Source organism: Zonotrichia leucophrys, chromosome 29 (genome assembly GCF_028769735.1).
Source record: "Zonotrichia leucophrys gambelii isolate GWCS_2022_RI chromosome 29, RI_Zleu_2.0, whole genome shotgun sequence".
NCBI classification, from domain to species: Eukaryota; Metazoa; Chordata; class Aves; order Passeriformes; family Passerellidae; genus Zonotrichia; species Zonotrichia leucophrys.
The window spans coordinates 2,046,312-2,066,181 of record NC_088198.1 but is presented as its reverse complement, the minus strand read 5'-3'; the positions used below and the strand labels follow the sequence as shown (position 1 = coordinate 2,066,181).

Here is a 19,870-nt window from a genome sequence, read left to right as displayed (position 1 = left end):
ATTTATTGCCCCCCTCCCGCGGTAATTTATGATTGGAGCCGTTCCTTTATTTATCTCGGGTATTTCTCAGTTTCTAATAAAGCTCCCAAGGAGAGCAGAGAGCGGCGAGTGCGTGCGGGGGGGGTGGGAGGGAAGGGGTTAATTTACAGATAAAGGGGTGGGGAGGGGTTAATTTACAGAGAGGGGGGTGGGGAGGGGTCCCCGAGAGGGAAGAAACCGGAGAGGGGTCCCCGGAACGGAAGGGGCTGAGGAGGGGTCTCCAGGAGGGAAGGGACTGGGGAGGGGTCCCTGTAACGAAAGAGACTGGAGAGGGGTCCACGCAAGGGAAGGGACTGAGGAGGGGTCTCCGGAAGGGGTTCCTGGAAGGGAAGGGACCAAGGAGGGGTCCCCAGGAGGGAAGAGACAGGGGAGGGGTCCCTGGAAGGGAAGAGACCAGAGAGGGGTCCCGGGAAACGAAGAGACCGGGGAAGGGTCACTGGAACGAAAGGGACTGGGGAGGGATCCCCGGAAAGGAGGGGACCGAGGCGGGGTCCCTGGAAGGGGCTGGGGAGGGGTCTCTGGAAGAGAAGGGACCGAGGCGGGGTCCCTGGAAGGGGCTGGGGAGGGGTCTCTGGAAGAGAAGGGACCGGCGAGGGGTCCCTGGAGCGAAAGGGTCTGGAGAGGGGTCCCTGGGAGGGAAGGGGTTCCCGGGAGGGGAGGGGTCCCTGGAATGAAAGGGACCCGGGAGGGGGTCCCTGGAAGAGGTCCCCGGGAGGGAGGGGACCAGGGAGGGGTCCCTGGAAGGGGCTGGGGAGGGATCCCTGGAACGGAAAGGGTTGGGGAGGGGTCCCCGGAAGGGAAGGGACCGGAGAGGGGTCCCCAGGAGGGGAGGGGTCCCTGGAAAGGAGAGGATGGGGGAGGGGTCACTGGAGGGGGTCTCTGGGAGGGGAGGGGTCACTGGAAGTCGCTGGCGTCGATGTGCAGCGGGGGCAGGTCGGTGAACAGCGAGGGCACCGCGGGCAGGGCCGAGTCCTCGGGCTGAGGCAGGAACGGATCGTGCTGGGCCAGGAGAGCCGCGCTGCCTGCGGGGGGACACAGCGGGGACAGGGACAGATGAGTGCCAGGGGGGACAGATGAGTGCCAGGGGACAGATGAGTGCCAGGGGGACAGATGAGTGCCAGGGACAGGCAGGGACAGGGGACAGATGAGTGCCAGGGGGGACAGATGAATGCCAGGGGGCACAGATGAATGCCAGGGGGACAGGGCAGGGACAGGGGACAGATGAGTGCCAGGGGGACAGGGCAGGGACAGGGACAGATGAGTGCCAGGGGGGACAGATGAGTGCCAGGGGGACAGGGCAGGGACAGGGGACAGGGCAGGGTTTGGGGACAGATGAGTGTCAGGGGGGACAGATGAATGCCAGGGGGACAGGGCAGGGACAGGGGACAGCTGAGTGCCAGGGGACAGGGCAGGGACAGGGGACAGGGCAGGGACAGGGGACAGGGCAGGGTTTGGGGGCAGATGAGTGCCAGGGGGGACAGATGAGTGCCAGGGGGACAGGGCAGGGACAGGGGACAGGGCAGGGTTTGGGGACAGATGAGTGCCAGGGGGGATAGAGCAGGGACAGGGGACAGATGAGTGGGGACAGGGCAGGGCTCAGGGGGACAGAGCACTGACAAGGAGGACACAGCAGTAACCAGGGGGACACCTCAGTGCCCATAGGGGACAGGGCAGGGCACAAGGGACAGGGAAGTGCCCTGGGGACACCTTTGTGCCTAGGGGACAGGGCAGTGCCCGGGGGGACAGGGTAAAGGGGACACAGGAGTGGCCAGGGGACAGCTCAATGCCAGGGAGACAGGGCAGTGGGGACAGGGGACAGCTCTGTGCCCATAGGGGACAGGGCAGTGCCCAGAGGGACAGGGGACAGCTCTGTGGGGACAGGGCAGTGCCCAGGGGGACAGGACAGGGCTCAGGGGGACACCTCTGTGCCCAGAGGGACACCTCAGTGGGGGACAGCTCAGTGCCCAGGGGACAATGCCCAGAGGGGACAGGGAAGGGCTTAGGGGACAGAGCAGTGGGGACAAGGCAGTGCCCAGTGGACGGGGCAGTGCCCAGGGGGACAGGACAGGTCTCAGGGGGACACCTCACTGCCCAGGGGACACCTCTGTCCCCCGCCCCAGCCCCAACACTCACCAGGGCTCAGCTGGAAGCTCTGCTCCAAGCTCTCCTCCAGGCTCTCCTCCAAGGTCGCCACCACGTCCGGCATCAGCTCGGCCACTCCCAGTGTCCCCAACGTCCCCAAGGTCCCCGAGGGTGCCTGCAGCCCCTGCAGCAGCTCCTGCATGTCCTGTCCCCCTGGCAGCAGCTCCAGGTCCCTCAGCTCTGCTGGCAGTGTCCCCAACTCCGCTGTCCCCTGCGGTGTCCCCAAGTCCCCTGAGGCCACCTGCAGCACCTGCAGCCCCCCAGGCAGCACCTGCACAGCTCCTGGTGCCACCTGCAGTGTCCCCTGGAGGTTGGGGGCTCCTGGTGTCACCTGTGGTGGCTCCAGGCTTTGGGGCTGTGGTTGTAGTGTCCCCAAGCCTGGGGGCTGCAGGGTCCCCACCTGTGGTGTCCCCAGGTTCCCAGGGGTGACCTGAAGTGTCCCTGGGCTCATGGCCACCATCTGCAGAGTCTGAGGTGTCCCCAAGTTCCCAGGGGTGACCTGAAGTGTCCCTGGGCTCATGGCCACCATCTGCACAGTCCCTGGGCTCGTGGCCACCACCTTTGATGTCCCCAGGTTCCCAGGGGTGACCTGTGGTGTCCCTGGGCTCGTGGCCACCATCTGAACTGTCCCTGGGCTCGCTGCCACCCCTTGAAGTGTCCCCAGGTTCCCAGGGGTGACCTGCAGTGTCCCTGGGCTCGCTGTCACCCCTTGAAGTGTGCCCAAGATCTCAGGGGTGACCTGTAGTGTCCCTGGGCTCATGGTCACACCTTGAAGTGTCCCCAAGCTCCCAGGGGTGACCTGTGGTGTCCCTGGACTCGTGGCCACCATCTGCAGAGTCTGAGGTGTCCCCAAGATCTCAGGGGTGACCTGTAGTGTCCCTGGGCTCATGGCCACCATCTGCAGTGTCCCTGGGCTTGAGGCCACCCCATGAGGTGTCCCTGGGCTCGTGGGCACCCCCAGAGGTGTCCCCAGGTCCCCGGGTGTCCCCTGCCCTCGGGGCTGCAGCTGCAGCGTCTCCAGGTTCTCGGTGGCCGCCTGCAGCTCCTCCTCGGTCTGACGCCGGTTGGGCGGCCTGGACAGACAGACAGACAGACGGGTTGGGGTTGGGGTCAGAGTCTGGGGATTGGGGACAGGGGTCAGGGATTGGGGTCAGAGTTTGGGGATTGGGGATTGGGATCAGGACTGGGGTCAGGGATTGGGGTCAGGGTTAGGGATTGGGGTTGTGGTCAGGGGTTTGGGGTTAGGGATCGGGGTCAGGGTTGGAGTGGGGACTGGGGTCAAGGATTAAGGATTGAGGATCGGGGTTAGAGTTGGGATTGGGGTCAGGGGTTGGGGTCAGAGATCAGGGGTCGGGGTTGGGGATTGGGGATCAGGGTCAGGAATAGGGGTCAGAATAGGGGTCAGAGTCAGGGATTGGGGTCAGGGATTTGGGTCAGAGTCAGGGATTGGGGTTGAGGATTGGGGTCAGGGATCTGGGTCAGGGACCGGAGTCAGAGTCAGGGATCAGGGTCAGGGATTGGGGTCAGGGATCGGGGTTGGGGTCAGGGATTGGGGTCAGGGATCAGGGTTGGGGTCAGGGATTGGGATCAGGGTCAGGGATTGGGATCAGGGATCGGGGTTGGGGTCAGGGATTGGGGTCGGGGTCAGGGATTGGGGTCAGGGATTGGGATCAGGGTCAGGAGTTGGGGATTGGGGTCAGGGATCAGGGTTGGGGTCGGGGATTGGGATCAGGGTCAGGGATTGGGGTCAGGGTCAGGAGTTGGGGATTGGGGTCAGGGATCAGGGTTGGGGTCAGGGATTGGGGTCAGGGTCAGGGATTGGGGTCAGGGATTGGGATCAGGGTCAGGGATTTGGGTCAGGGTCAGGGATTGGGGACAGGGATTGGGATCAGGGATTGGGATCAGGGTCAGGGATTGGGGTCAGGGATCGGGATTGGGGTCAGGGATTGGGATCAGGGTCAAGGATTGGGGTCAGGGCATCCCACAGCCCCACAGAGGTGTCCCCACATCCCCTCACCTGGAGGACACGCGGATGAGGCGCCGGTTCAGGTATTTCTGGGACTCGCTCAGGTTCCCTGGGGACAAACAGAGGCATCAGGGGGGTGCCCTGGCTCAGTCCCCGGCCATGCCAGGCCGTGCCAGCCCATGCCAGGCCGTGCCAGGCCATGCCAGGCCGTGCCAGGCCGTGCCAGCCCGTGCCAGGCCGTACCCTCCAGCCTCTGGCTGTAGTAGGGCCCGAAGGCCTCGTCCCGGGCGGTGTTGGGGTACAGGAACTTGAGGGGATTTTCTGGATTCTTCTCCTCCAGGCTCATGTGGTAGTCACGGATGATGTCGGGCAGGGCCAGCGACACCAGCTCCGAGGCTGTGTAGGGCTCCACGGCGTGGAAAGTGGGGGGTCCTGCAAAGGGGGCACAGTGGAGGGGTGGCACCGTCATCCCTGTGTCCCACAGAAAGCTGGGCCCAAGATGGGAATTCATTCTTGTCAATTTTTAACCTAAATCTCAATTCAGCTTCACCATTCTTGTCAATTTTAAACCTAAATCTCAATTCAGCTTCACCATTTTCATCCATTTTTTAACCCAAATCTGAATTCAGCTTCACCATTCTCATTCATTTTTTACCTAAATCTGAATTCAGCTCCACCATTCTTGTCAATTTTTTAACCTAAATCTCAATTCAGCTTCACCATTTTCATTAATTTCTCACCTAAATCTCAATTCAGCTTCACCATTCTTGTCAATTTTAAACCTAAATCTCAATTCAGCTTCACCATTCTTGTCAATTTTTAACCTAAATCTCAATTCAGCTCCACCATTCTTGTCAATTTTTAACCTAAATCTCAATTCAGCTTCACCATTCTTGTCAATTTTTAACCTAAATCTCAATTCAGCTTCACCATTCTTGTCAATTTTTAACCTAAATCTCAATTCAGCTTCACCATTTTCATTAATTTCTAACCTAAATCTCAATTCAGCTCCACCATTTTCATTAATTTCTAACCTAAATCTGAATTCAGCTTCACCATTCTCATCCATTTTTAACCCTTTTCATCCATTTTGAACCTAAATCTCAATTCAGCTTCACCATTCTCATCCATTTTTAATCTCAATCTGAATTCAGTTTCACCCTTTTCATCCATTTTGAACCTAAATCTGAATTCAGCTTCACCATTCTCATCCATTTTTAATCTTAATCTGAATTCAGTTTCACCATTTTCATCCATTTTTAACCCAAATCTGAATTCAGCTTCACCATTCTCATCAATTTTGAACCTAAATCTGAATTCAGCTTCACCATTCTTGTCCATTTTTAACCTAAATCTGAATTCAGCTTCACCATTCTCATCCATTTTTAACCCAAATCTGAATTCAGCTTCACCATTCTCATCCATTTTTAACCCTTCTCATCCATTTTTAACCTAAATCTGAATTCAGCTTCACCATGCTTGTCCATTTTTAACCTAAATATTGAATTTAACCTAAATCTGAATTCAGGTTCCCCATTCTCATCCATTTTGAACCTAAATCTGAATTTATCCTCTTGCTTGCTAAACCTCAGGGGAGGGGAGGTTTATTTTCCTTTGCTTTACAGTAGATCTGAACCTCCAGGGTCTCCCCAAAATTTGCTCAGGACGAAGGTTTATCAGGTGTGATAAACCTCACCATGGACTTGGAAAATCCCCTCTCTGCAGAGGCTTCCAGGTGGTTCCTGGGGGTTCCTGGGGGGTTCCTGGGGGGTTCTGGGGGGTTCCTGGGGGGTTCCTGGGGGTTCCTGAGGGTCCTGGGGGGTTCCTGAGGGTCCTGGGGGGTTCTGGGGGGTTCCTGGTGGTTCCTGGGGGTTCCTGAGGGTCCTGGGGAGTTCCTGGGGGTTCCTGGGGGTTCCTAAGAGTCCTGGGGGGTTCCTGAGAGTCCTGGGTGGTTCCTGGTGGTTCCTGGGGGGTTCCTGGTGGTTCCTGGGGGGTCCTGGGGGGTCCTGGGGGGTTCTGGAGGGTTCTGGGGGGTTCCTGGGGGTTCCTGGGGGGTTCTGAGGGGTTCTGGGGGTTCCTGGTGGTTCCTGGGTGGTTCTGGAGGGTTCCTGGGGGGTTCTGGGGGGTTCCTGGGCATTCCTTGGTGTTCCTGAGGGTCCTGGGGGGTTCCTGGTGGTTCCTGGGGGTTCCTGAGGGTCCTGGGGAGTTCCTGGGGGTTCCTGGGGGTTCCTAAGAGTCCTGGGGGGTTCCTGAGAGTCCTGGGTGGTTCCTGGTGGTTCCTGGGGGTTCCTGGTGGTTCCTGGGTGGTTCTGGAGGGTTCTGGGGGGTTCCTGGGGGGTTCCTGAGGGTTCCTGGGGGGTTCCTGGTGGTTCCTGGGGGGTTCTGGGGGGTTCCTGGGGGTTCCTGGGGGGTTCCTGAGGGCTCTGAGGGGTTCTGGGGGGTTCCTGGGGGTTCCTGGGGGGTTCTGGGGTGTTCCTGAGGGTCCTGGGGGTTCCTGAGGGCCCTGGGGGGTTCCTGAGGGCCCTGGGGGGTTCTGGAGGGTTCTGGGTGGTTCTGGGGGGTTCCTGAGTGTTCCTGGGGGTTCTGGGTGGTTCTGGAGGGTTCTGGGGGGTTCCTGGGGGTTCCTGGGGGTTCCTGGTGGTTCCTGGGGGTTCTGGGGGTTCCTGGGTGGCTCTGGAGGGTTCCTGGGGGGTTCTGGAGGGTTCTGGGGGGTTCTGGGGGTTCCTGGGTGGTTCCTTGTGGTTCCTGAGAGTCCTGGGGGTTCCTGGGGGTTCCTGAGAGTCCTGGGGGGTTCCTGGGGGGTTCCTGGTGGTTTCTGGGGGTTCCTGGTGGTTCCTGGGGGTTCCTGAGAGTCCTGGGGGGTTCCTGGGGGGTTACTGGGGGTTCCTGAGGGGTCCTGGAGGGTTCTGGGGGGTTCCTGGTGGTTCCTGGGGGGTTCTGGGGGGTTCCTGAGGGTTCTGGGGGGTTCTGGGGGGTTCTGGAGGGTTCCCTCACCTGTCTCGTTGTGCTCCACCCAGGTGAAGGTGACACCACCCAGGACGCTCTCGCTGAAGCGCAGCAGGAACGTCCCCGTCCTCTTGGACTTGAGCAGCTTCTCCTCCTGCTTGCGGCTCACGAAGCCCAGGATGAGTCTGGGGGAGGCACCGTCAGCCCCTGGGGACCCCCAGAACCCCCAGACCCCTCCCCAGCCCTGTCCCTACCCGTTCTTCCAGAGCTGCTTGAGGTGCTCCTGGAGCAGCCCCAGGATCCCGTCCAGCCAGGCCCAGAAGGAGAAACCGGAGGCTCCATCCTGAGGGAGGGGACATGGGGGGGACATGGGGGGACATAAGGGGACAGGGAGGGACATGGGGACATGGAGGGACATGGTGGGGACATAAGGAGGGACACAAGGGGACATGGAGGGACACAAGGGGACATGGGGGGGACATGGGGGGACATAAGGGGACAGGGAGGGACACAGGGACATGGGGGGACATGGAGGGGTGGGGGACATGAAGGGACATGGTGGGGACATAAGGAGGGACATAGGGACATGGAGGGACACAAGGGGACATGGAGGGACATGGAGGGATGGAAAGACAGGGTGACATGGAGGGATAGGAGGGACATGGGGGACATGGAGGGACAGGGGGACATGGGGACATGGAGGGATGGAGGGACATGGTGGGGACACAGGGATGGGGGGACATGGAGGGACAGGGGGGACATGGGGACATGGAGGGACATGGAAGGGACATGGGGACATGGAGGGGACAGGGGGACATGAGGACATGGGGATGAGGGAACATGGAGGGACAGGGGGACATGGAGGGGACAGGGGATAATGGGACATGGGGACATGGAGGGATGGGGGACATGGGGATATGGAGGGACATGGGGACAGAGAGGGACATGGAGGGGACAGGGGGAGACATGGGGATGGGGGGACAGTGGGACATGGAGGGACATGGGGACATGGAGGCGACATGGCCATGGGGACAGAGGGGACAGGGCCATGGGGACAGAGGGGACAGGCCCTACTGACCTTTGAGAACTTGTGCCAGGCCACGGTGCTGTTCGGTGACGGCTTCGAGCCTTGGGGTGAGAGCAGAGTAAGGGGGGACAGCCACGTCCCACCGTGTCCCCCCATGTCCCACCGTGTCCCCTGCTGTCCCCTCATGTCCCCTGGTGTCCCCGGCCTTACCCAGGAGTTTCTTGGCCAGCATCAGGAGGTTGTCCCGGCTCAGGCCCCGCTCGGCCACGCTCTGGAACTGCCAGCTCAGCACCTCGGCCAGCCGCGGCCACGGGGCCGGAGGGGGGGACGAGAAGAACTGCTGGGCCTGGGGACACGGAGGGGACACGGGGGGACACGGGGGGACAGGGTGAGCGAGGCCCAGGACAGTGGCAGGGGAGGGGGACAGAGGGAACAGGGGATGGGGACATGGGGAGGGGATGGGGACAGCAGGAGAGGAGAGGGACAGGGGGTAGGGACAGAGGGGACAGCCAGATGAGGACATGGGGATAGGGGAGGGGGACAGCAGGAGAGGATGGGGACAAGGGGAGGGGACAGGGACAGAGGATGGGGACAGTGAGAGGGGACGGAGACATGCACTGGAGTAGGGGATGGGGACATGGAGGGGACAAGGACATGGGCAGAGGACAGGAGGAGGACAGAGACAGGGAAGGGGGACACGGCACAGGAGCAGAGGACAGGGATGAGCCAAGGGGACAGGGACAAGGGATGGGGACAAGGACAAGGGCAGGGGATGGGACAGGGATTAAGGGACAGGACAGGGACCAAGGGATGGGGACAAATGGCAGGGGTGGTGTCCAGGGGATGGGGACAAGACAGGGACCACAGATACATGGCAGGGGACAGGGACAAGGGCAGGGGACAGGGATTAAGGGACAGGGACAAAGGGATGGGACAGGGACAAAGGGATGGGGATAAGTGGCAGAGGATGGGGTTCAAGGGATGGGGACAGGCACCAGGGCAGGGGACACGGACCAAGGACAGGCACCAAAGCAGGGGATGGCACAAGGACAAGGACACGAGGCAGGGGAGGGGACACAAATCCACACCTGGGATGGGGCAGGGACCGGGCCCAGATTTGGGGACAGGCACAGGGGACAACCAGGATGGGGACAGGGCTAGGGAGGGGACAGGGAGCAGCACAGGGGACACAGGGTGGGTGACAGGGGACACGAGGCAGGGGTGGCACAGGGGACATGAGGCGGGGTGGCACAGGGACGGGGCGGCACAGGACAGGGTGGCACAGGACAGGGGTGGCACAGGGACGGGGCGGCACAGGACAGGGTGGCACAGGACAGGGGTGACACAGGGATAGGGTGGCACAGACAGGGGTGGCACAGGGACAGGGGTGGCACAGGACAGGGGACACAGGGGTAAGGATGGCACAGGACAGGGTGGCACAGACAGGTGTGGCACAGACAGGGGTGGCACAGAACAGGGTGGCACAGACAAGGGTGGCACAGACAGGGGTGACACAGGGACAGGGATGGCACAGACAGGGGTGGCACAGGACAGGGGTGGCACAGGGACGGGGTGGCACAGACAGGGTGGCACAGACAGGGGTGGCACAGGGACAGGGGGTCCTGCTCGCCTTGGGGTCAGAGCTGAGCATGTTGAACCAGAGGATGGAGGCCCAGGCGCTGGAGAACTGGTTGTTGTTGGAGATGATGACAAAGGGCAGCGTGGTGGCCTGGGGAGGTGACAGAGCTCAGGCTGGCTGTCCCCAAGCCCCCCCGGCTGTCCCCAGCCCCCCCTGGCTGTCCCCAAGCCCCCCCAAGCCCTCCCAAGCCCCCAGCCCTCACCTCCAGCTCCAGCTCCAGCCCGCAGTAGGCGTAGGCCAGCGTGAAGGTGATGAGGTGCAGCTCCTCTGTCACCACCAGGGGACCCTGCGGGGAGGTGACACCGCTGTCACCACCCGGCCTGGCCCCCCCAGGGCCCCCCCCAGCCCCATCCCGTGCCCACCTCGCCGCTGGCACCTTTGCCCTTGCCAGCCCTGCTGTCCTTCTGCTCCTTCAGCGTCTGTGGGGACGGCAGAGTCAGCCCGGGATGGGGGGGGGGGTCCTCACCGTGCCCCCCACCCTGAGGGGGGGATTTGGGGGTCCGGGGGGGTCCCTACGAGGTACTGGAAGTCGCAGATCAGCCCCTCCTGGGGACTGTCCCCGGCCAGGAGCGTTTTGCTGCTCGATGTCAGGATGTTGAACCGGCGGAACCTGCGGGGCACAGGCGGCAGCTGGGAGGGGGTCGGGACCCCCAAGAGGGGCAAATGGGGGGGTCGGGACCCCGAAAGGGCAAATGGGGGGGTCGGGACCCCCGGGAGGGCCAATGGCGGGTTGGGACCCCCGGGAGAGCAAATGGGAGTTCGGGATCCCTAAGAGGGCAAATAGAGGGTCAGGAACCCCAGGAGGGCAAATGGGAGGTCAGAACCCCTGGGAGGGCAAATGGGGGGTGGGGACCCCCAAGAGGGCAAATGGGAGGTCAGAACCCCTGGGAGGGCAAATGGGAGAGTCGGGACCCCCGGGAGGGCAAATGGGGGGGTCGGGATCCCTAAGAGGGCAAATGGGGGGTCAGGAACCCCGAAAGGCAAATGGGGGTTCGGGACCCCCGGGAGGGCCAATGGGGGGTCGGGACCCCCGGGAGGGCAAATGGGGGAGTTGGGACCCCCGGGAGGGCAAATGGGGGGGTTGGGACCCCTGGGAGAGCAAATGGGGGTTCGGGATCCTTAAGAGGGCAAATGGGGGGGCTCAGGAACCCCGGGAGGGGCAAATGGGGGGGTCGGGACCCCCAAGAGGGCAAATGGGGGTGGTTGGGACCCCCCGAAAGGGCAAATGGGGGGGTCGGGACCCCCGGGAAGAGCAAATGGGGGTCGGGACCCCTGTGGGGAGGAAATGGGGGTTCGGGATCCCTAAGAGGAAAAATGGGGGGGTCGGGACCCCCAGGAGGGGCAAATGGGGGGTCGGGACCCCCGGGAAGAGCAAATGGGGGGTCGGGACCCCCGGGTGGGGTCGCAGCCCCTCCAGCGCTGTCCCAGCTCTCACCCTTTGATGTTGGGAGGGTTCCTGCAAGAGATAAGGGGGGGTCAGGGCTGTGGGACACACAGAATATTGTAATATCTAAATCACACTATATTTATATTTATATTTATATTTATATTTATATTTATATTTATATTTATATTTATATTTATATTTATATTTATGTTCTTAGTTTATTCTATATAATTTTTACATCATTTAATGAATTAAAAATGGAATAAATCAAATAATAGAATTATTTCTAATTATTATTTATTTTAACAAATTTAAAAATGCGATTTAATAAATTAAAATTTGAATCAATTAATAGAATTCTTTATAGCTATTAATTTATTTAATAAATTAAATAATACAATTATTTATAATTATTATTTAATTTAGTAAATTAACATTTTAATATAACAAATAATATATTTATAATTATTATTTAATTCAATAAATTAAATAATATAATTATCCATAATGATTATTTAACTTAATAAATGAAATAATTAAATTTGATAAATTAGAAATTTAATATATTAAACAATATTATACAATTATTATTTAATTGAACCAATTAAACGATAATAATTATCCATTATTATTATTTATTGAATGAATTGAATAATTTAATATAATTATAAATAATTATATATATAAATAACATACAAATAATATATAATAAATAATTATATAGAATTATATATATAATAAATAATTATAATTTAATATATTAAATTTTAATTTAATATATTAAATTAATTATATATTTATATATATTTATTATATATATTTAATTAATATTAAATTTAATTTAATATATTAAATTATAATTATTTATTATTATTTACTTTCATAAATGAAATAATTCACTTTAACAACCTAAACAATTTAATTTATTCAATAACCCTTTGGCGCCCGCGATGTTTCGCAGCCCTGCCGGCCGCACCTGTCGATGTGGATCCGCGCCTCCATGCGGTGGTTGCGGTCCTGCAGCCTCACCAGGAGGCGGGCGCGGGTCGAGAACTTCCCGGTGGTTCGGAGCACCAGGGGCCGCTTCCCGGCGTTGGGGGTGCTGGGCTGCTGCTCCACCACGAAGGCGCTGGGGAAAAACGGGGGGTCAGGGCTGCCTGAGACCCCGCAGTCCTCCCTGGGCTGCCCCGAGACCCCTCTGTCCTCACCAGGCTGCCTCAGACCCCCTGTCCTGTCCCAGACCCTCCCAGTCCTCCCTGGGCTGCCCCAGACCCCCCAATCCTCCCCGAGACCCCTCTGTCCTCCCAGGGCTGCCCCAGAACCCCCATCCTTTCCCCGAGACCCCCCAGTCCTCTCTGAGACCTCTCTGTCCTCCCCGGGCTGCCCCAGACCCCCTGTCCTGTCCCAGACCCCCCCAGTCCTCCCCTGAGACCCCCCAGTCCTCCTTGAGACCCCCCCATCCTTCCCCGAGACCCCCCATCCTTCCCCGAGACCCCTCTGTCCTCACCAGGCTGCCCCAGACCCCCTGTCCTGTCCCAGACCCTCCCAGTCCTCACCAGGCTGCCCCAAGACCCTCCCAGTCCTCCCCGAGACCCCCCCAGTCCTCCCTGAGACCCCTCTGTCCTCCCAGGGCTGCCCCAGACCCGCAATCCTTCCCCGAGACCCCTCTGTCCTCACCAGGCTGCCCCGAGACCCCCCAGTCCTCCTTGAGACCCCCCCAGTCCTCCCCGAGACCCCCCCGTCCTCCCTGGGCTGCCCCGAGACCCCCCAATCCTCCTTGAGACCCCCCCATCTTTCCCCGAGACCCCTCTGTCCTCCCTGGGCTGCCCCAGACCCCCCATCCTTCCCCGAGACCCCCCCCAGTCCTCCCCGAGACCCCTCTGTCCTCACCAGGCTGCTCCAAGACCCCCCCAGTCCTTCTCCGAGACCCCCCAGTCCTCCTCGGGCTGCCCCGAGACCCCCCAATCCTCCCCGAGACCCCCAGTCCTTCCCGAGACCCCTCTGTCCTCCCTGGGCTGCCCCAGACCCCCGTCCTGTCCCAGACTCCCCAGTCCTCCCTGGGCTGCCCCAAGACCCCCCAATCCTCCCCGAGACCCCCCAGTCCTCCCTGAGACCCCCCCATCCTTCCCCGAGACCCCTCTGTCCTCACCAGGCTGCCCCGAGACCGCCCAATCCTCCCCGAGACCCCCCCAGTCTTTCTTGAGACCCCCCCATCCTTCCCCGAGACCCCTCTGTCCTCCTCGGGCTGCCCCAGACCCCCTGTCCTGTCCCAGACCCTCCCAGTCCTCCCTGGGCTGCCCCAAGACCCCCCAATCCTCCCTGAGACCCCCCAGTCCTCCCCCAAGACCCCCCCATCCTTCCCCGAGACCCCTCTGTCCTCACCAGGCTGCCCCGAGACCCCCCAATCCTCCCCGAGACCCCTCTGTCCTCCTCGGCTGCCCCAGACACCCTGTCCTGTCCCAGACCCTCCCAGTCCTCCCTGGGCTGCCCCAAGACCCCCAATCCTCCCTGAGACCCCCCAGTCCCCCCCAAGACCCCCCCATCCTTCCCCGAGACCCCTCTGTCCTCACCAGGCTGCCTCAGACCCCCCAATCCTCCCCGAGACCCCTCTGTCCTCCCCGGGCTGCCCCAGACACCCTGTCCTGTCCCAGACCCTCCCAGTCCTCCCTGGGCTGCCCCAGACCCCCCAGTCCTCCCCAAGACCCCCCCAGTCCTCCCCGAGACCCCCCAGTCCTCCCTGGGCTGCCCCCACTTCTGAAAATCCTGGAATATCCCAGGTTGGAGAGCAGCCATGCAGGTTTAGCTCCTGGTTTGGGCATGGGACAACCCCAAAATCTGTCATGTTCTAAATCCCAATGTTTGAGTGGCGTCCAACCAACCAGAGATGGAAGGGACCCATCAAAAGTCCAACTCTTGGCACAGGACAACCCCAAAACCTGCTCTGTTGTAAATCCCAGTGTTTGAGTGGTGTCCAAACACCCAGAGATGGAAGGGACCCATCAAAAGTCCAACTCTTGGCACAGGACAGCCCCAAAAGTGCCCCCAGTCCCAAATTTCAATGTTTGAGTGGTGTCCAAACACCTCGTGAGCTATGGAATATCCAGAGATGGAAGGGACCCATCAGAATTATCGAGTCCAACTCCTGGTTTGGCACAGGACAATCCCAAAACCTGCCCAGTCCTAAATTTGACCTCAGATCCTGCCCAGTCCTAAATGTCAACATTTGAGTGATGTCCAAACACCCAGAGCTGGAAGGGACCCATCAGGATCAAAGTCCAGCCCAGCACAGACCACAAATCCCAGAGAATTGCCCAAACCCTCCCTGACCTCCTGAATTACAGAACTCCCAGAGCTGCGAGGGACCCCAAAATCCCACCCCGTTGTTGTCCAAACACTCCTGGATCTCTGTCACCCTTGGTCACCACTCCCTGGAGACCTCTTGAGTCATCCAGAGCTGGAAGGGACCCATGAGGATCATCCAGATTCTGCACAAACACCCCAAAATCCCACCCCGTTGTTGTCCAAACACTCCTGGATCTCTGTCACCCTTGGTCACCATTCCCTGGAGAGCTTCCCCATCTCTCCACCACCCTCTGGGTGGAAGAACCTTCTCCTGCTCTCCACCCTGGAGCCCTCCTGGCCCAGCCCCATCTGGAGACCTCCTGAACCATCCAGAGTTGTAAGGAACCCATCAGGATCATTGATCCCACTCCAGACCCTGCACAAACACCCCCAAATCCCACCCTGTCCCCAAGAGCCTTCTCCAAAAGATCTCTGCCACCCTTGGTCACCATTCCCTGGAGACCTCCTGAATCATCCAGAGTTGTAAGGAACCCATCAGGATCATTGATCCCACTCCAGACCCTGCACAGACATCCCAAAATCCCACCCTGTCCCCAAGAGCCTTCTCCAAAAGATCTCTATCACCCTTGGCCACCATTCCCTGGAGACCTCCTGAATCCTCCAGAGCTGCAAGGATCATCCAGACCCTGCACAAACACCCCAAAATCCCACCCCGTTGTCGTCCAAACACTCCCGGATCTCTGTCACCCTTGGCCACCATTCCCTGGAGAGCTTCCCCAACTCTCCACCACCCTCTGGGTGGAAGAACCTTCTCCTGCTCTCCACCCTGGAGCCCTCCTGGCCCAGCCCCATCTGGAGACCTCCTGAATCATCCAGAGTTGCAAGGAACCCATCAGGATCATTGATCCCACTCCAGACCCTGCACAAACACCCCAAAACGTGCATGGGAGCTTTGTCCAAACACCCCCAGATCTCTGCCACCTTGGCCACCATTCCCTGGAGACCTCCTGAATCATCCAGAGTTGCAAGGAACCCATCAGGATCATTGATCCCACTCCAGACCCTGCACAAACACCCCAAAATTCCACCCTGTCCCTAAGAGCCTTCTCCAAAAGATCTCTGTCACCCTTGGTCACCATTCCCTGGAGAGCTTCCCCATCTCTCCACCACCCTCTGGGTGGAAGAACCTTCTCCTGCTCTCCACCCTGGAGCCCTCCTGGCCCAGCCCACCTCTTGAGCAGGTGCGTGAGCTGCTCCTGCAGCCTCTGCTCCAGCAGGGGCGTCTCTGCCACCAGCGGGTCCCTGGCGTAGGTCACCTTCTGTCGCAGGTCCCCCAGCGCCCGCAGCAGCTGCCGCAGCTGGAACAGCCCCTGGCCCAGCTCCGTGAACCTGCAGGGGTTCAGGGAGCTCAGAGGGGTCCGCCTGAAGCCCCCTCGAGCCCCCCAAAGCCCCCCAGATCCTACCAGGTCTCCAGCGGGCGCAGGTTGGTGTCGGCGGAGCCCCCCAAGCACAGGTGCTGCTGCCGCGTCCTCCAGCCCCCCAATTCCTGCTGCAGCAGCTCCTGCAGGGTCTCACTGCGCCCCAAAAGCTGCTGCATCTGTGCCAGCACCTCCTGAGGGGAGATCTGGCTGTGAACGGGGTGCTCAAGGTGGGTAGGACCCCCCAAAATCCACCCCGATCTCCCCCTCCTCACCCGCCGCTGCCGGTCCAGGTTCTGCAGTTTGGCTTGGAGGGATTGGAGCTCCTGCAGGTACGCGGGGTCCCGGTTCTTCTCCTCACCTGAGGGCAGGGGGTGAGCTCAGGGTTCTGGGGGGCTCACTCAGGGTTTTGGGGGGCTCACAGGGCAGTGCCCACCCTCCCATTTTCCCAGCGTGGGGCTCACCTGGCCGGTAATGCACCTTGAAGCAGAAATCGAAAGCATCCTGCAAATCCTCCAGGTGCCTGAAGGCTCGTTCGGCTTCCTACGGGCACAGGGGGGGTGAGGAGGGGTCGGGGGGCTCGCAGGGGGTCTCGGGGGTCTCAGGGGTCGGGGGGTTACCTGCAGGGCTGTGTGGAACTCAGCCAAACGCCGCTGGATCTGCTGCTCCCTCCCGCCCTCCAAAGCTGGGCTGGGCGCGGGGACCGACCCCTCCTAAGGAGGGAGAAATGGGGTGGGGGGCGCGGCCGGGGGACCCCCAGGATGGGCTGGGGGGCTCACAGAGCCCTTCCCTACCTGCCCCCCGGCCTGCCCGAGGCGCAGGATCCGCCGCTCCTCCTGCAGCAGGTTGGCCACCAGGTTGGCGAATCTCTCCGGCTTCTCCTGGAACTCGGCCTGGGGAGGGCTCGGGGGGGTGAGGGCGGCGCGGAGACCCCTCCCCACCGCCCTCCCCCTGCCCCGAAGCCCACCTGGAGCTCGCGGTGGGCCTTGCGGAGGTTGTGCTTCAGCGTGAGATCCTCGCGGTCCGAGCCCAGGCTGCCCACGCACTCTCCCAGTAAGACCAGTAAGGAGTGGAACAGGATGCGGGCGTGCGAGCTGAGCGGCTCCGCCGCCTGGCGCCTGCGGGATCGCGGGCTCAGCCTCACCCGGGCCCCGCTCCCACTGGGGTATCTTATAGAAATCCCTTTTTTATATAAAAATCCCCTTTTTATTTTATAAAAATCCCTTTTTTGTTTTATAAAAGTCCCTTTTTTATTTTATAAAAATACCTTTTTTGTTTCATAAAAGTCCCTTTTTTATTTTATAAAAATGCCTTTGCCCGGATTTTTTCAGCCCCCCGACCCCCTGATATGATATGATATATAATATAATATAATATAATATAATATAATATAATATAATATAAGCCTTCTGAAACTGGAAAGTTAGTTCATTATTAATTCCCTTCTAGTTTTCTGAGTAAACCCTTTCTTCTACTCTTTTAGTATAGTATTATATGATATTATATATTTTCAGTATAGTATAGTTTTTACTGTTTTAGTATAGTAATTATATTAAATTAAAAATGCTATACTACATAGCAAATAATATATAATGCTATACTATATAGATAATGTAATGTAATGTAATGTAATATAATATAAGCCTTCTGAGACAGGAAAGTCAGTTTATTATTCATTCCTTTCTAGCTTTCTGATGAAACCCTTTCTTCTATTCTTTTAGTATAGTTTTAGTATAGCAAATGGTCATCTATATAGCAAATAATATCTATTATATAAAGTATATTATATATTATTTTCATATAATATTATATGATCTATGATCTATGGTATATTATATATTATATATTATATATTATATATTATATGAGATGTGATAGATATTATATATAAGCCTTGTGAAACAGGAAAACAGGAAAGTCAGTTTATTATTCATTCCTTTCTAGCTTTCTGATGAAACCCTTTCTTCTATTCTTTTAGTATAGCATTATATTATATATTTAGTATAGTATGGTTTTTTACAGCTTTAGTATATAGTAATTAAATTATATTATATTACATTATATTATATTATATTATATTATATTATATTATATTATATTATATTACATTATATATGCTATACTATATAGCAAATAATATATATTATATTTATTATTATTTTAATACTATATGATATAATATAATGATATGTAATGTAATGATATGTAATGTAATGTAATGTAATGTAATGTAATGTAATGTAATGAGCCTTCTGAAACATGAACTCATCTGAAACATCTCTTCCCTCATTCTGGCGACCCTCAAACACCGCCACGCCCCCCCCCCCCGGTACCTCCCCCAGCCCCGGTCCCTCCCGGTGCCACCCCCAGCCCCGGTACCGCCCCCAGCCCCGGTTTTTCCCCCTGGTACCGCCCCCAGCCCCGTTTTTCCCCCCGGTACCAGTTCTGGCTCTCGATCCAGGCCGCCAGGGACTGGCGCACGGCCATGGGCAGCGCCGAGCCCGCGTACAGCTGGTCCACCTGCTCCAGGTAAGTGTTGGCCAAGCCCTGCACCTCCTGCCACTGCGCCATGCTGGGGGGGACACAGAGGGTCGGGGGCGTCCCGGGGACCCCCCGGGGTCACGGAGGGACCGGAGGGTGAGAAACAGCCGCGTGTCACAGCTGGGAACATCTGCACCCCACGTACCTGCCCGCAGCACCGGCGGCACGGGGGAACCGCTGCTCCCGGGCGGGGGTCGCGCTGCTCCGGCTCGGTCCCGAGGGTCCCTCTGCTCTGGTTCTGGGGGGTCCCTGTGTTCCTGCTCGGTCTCGGGGGTCCCTCTGCTCCTGTTCGGCTCTGTCTGCTCCTGGGGGTCCCTCTGCTCTCGTTCTGGGTGGTCCCGGGGGTCCCTCTGGTTCAGCCCCAGCTGTTCCCGGGGGTCCCTCTGCTCCTGCTCGGTCCTGGTTGCTCGCGGAGGTTCCTCTGCTCTGATTTTGGGTGGTGCCGGGGGTCTCTCTGCTCCTGTTTAACCCCGGCTGCTCCCGGGGGTCCCCTCGCTCCCGCTGCGGTGGTCGCGGACCGGCAGCCGCGTCCTGCGGTGGGAGCAGGGGGTGAGCCCAGGGGGGTTCCCCACCCTGAGCGGGGGGCACACGCACAGAACGCCCACACGAGAGCCCCCAGACCCCTCCTCAGACGCCACCCTAGACCGGACTCCCATTGAACCCCCCCAGGGCATTGAACCCCATCCCCAGTGGGGTGGGTGCCCCCGAACGCCCCCCGCCCCAGCGGGACGGCCCTCCAAGGGTCGCTCTGTGTGCGCCAGCCGGGGTCCCCTGCCTGTGCCCCCTCCCCGGGGGCTTCCCGGGCTCCAGAACCGCCCACGTCCCCCCCCAGGACCCCCGACCCACCTCAAGCGGCACCGGACCAGGAAGGCGGGCTGGCCACGCCCCTCCCCCAATCTGCTCGGTGATTGGTGGAGAGCGGCGCAGAGGCCACGCCCCCGCAACAGCCGGCTTTGGGAGAGTTTGTTCATTTCCCCAGTTTTACGTCACGGACGGGGGCGTGGTCACTGGGCGGGGTTATTGAGGGAGCGTGGTCGGGGCGTGGCCAGCGGTGAACGGGGGAGGGAATGGCGGCGGGACCGGGATGGGCGGGGGGACAGGGACGGGGACAGAGGGGACCGGGACAGGCCATGGGGACAGAGGCGGAGAGGACAGGGGCAGGCCATCGGGACAGGGACAGAGCCAGGGGGACAGAGAGCAACAGAGGGACAGAGAGCGACAGAGCCAGGGGGATGGGGACAGAGACAGCCTGGGGACGGGGACAGAGCCATGGGGACAAGGACAGAGCTTTAGGGACAGGTTATAGGAACAGGGATAGAGCCCTGGGATCAGAGCTATGGGGACAGGGACAGGCCATTGGGACAGCAAGGTGAGCAATGGGGACAGGCCATGGGGATGGGAACAAAGCATGGGGACAACTGTGGGGACAGTGACAAGCTGTGGGGACAGTGGTACAGAGTCA

General features: G+C 58.6%; 1 protein-coding gene across 2 annotated transcripts; it reads right to left on the bottom strand.

Moving 5' to 3' along the window:
* Window positions 1-102: 102 nt before the first annotated feature.
* Window positions 103-19,384, bottom strand: STAT2 (signal transducer and activator of transcription 2). 2 transcript variants are annotated; one of them, XM_064734768.1, is made up of 25 exons: window positions 19,255-19,384; window positions 18,554-18,939; window positions 18,308-18,439; window positions 16,835-16,985; window positions 16,662-16,760; window positions 16,488-16,580; window positions 16,332-16,410; window positions 16,143-16,228; window positions 15,913-16,061; window positions 15,680-15,838; window positions 12,123-12,275; window positions 11,195-11,215; window positions 10,276-10,369; window positions 10,122-10,178; window positions 9,962-10,045; window positions 9,751-9,849; window positions 8,331-8,466; window positions 8,172-8,221; window positions 7,348-7,436; window positions 7,142-7,278; window positions 4,391-4,579; window positions 4,199-4,256; window positions 2,921-3,254; window positions 2,173-2,611; window positions 103-1,061 (listed from the first exon to the last, which is right to left on the bottom strand). In XM_064734768.1, exons 3-25 carry the CDS (start codon window positions 18,436-18,438, stop codon window positions 934-936), a joined length of 3,015 nt encoding a protein of 1,004 aa, XP_064590838.1. In that variant the 5' UTR covers window position 18,439; window positions 18,554-18,939; window positions 19,255-19,384; the 3' UTR covers window positions 103-933. The 2 variants fall into 2 exon arrangements, with proteins under 2 accessions (XP_064590838.1, XP_064590837.1); XM_064734767.1 differs by having other exon boundaries at window positions 2,173-3,254.
* Window positions 19,385-19,870: the final 486 nt, after the last annotated feature.

Excerpts from the sequence above, each read along its gene's own strand:
- STAT2 (XM_064734767.1), bottom strand. The coding sequence starts at position 18,438 with ATGGCGCAGTGGCAGGAGGTGCAGGGCTTGGCCAACACTTACCTGGAG. Across the intron at positions 16,986-18,307 it reads TGGATCGAGAGCCAGAACTG|GCGCCAGGCGGCGGAGCCGC; the intron begins GTACCGGGGGGA and ends GCGATCCCGCAG. Across the intron at positions 7,437-8,171 it reads CCTGGCACAAGTTCTCAAAG|GATGGAGCCTCCGGTTTCTC; the intron begins GTCAGTAGGGCC and ends CCCCTCCCTCAG.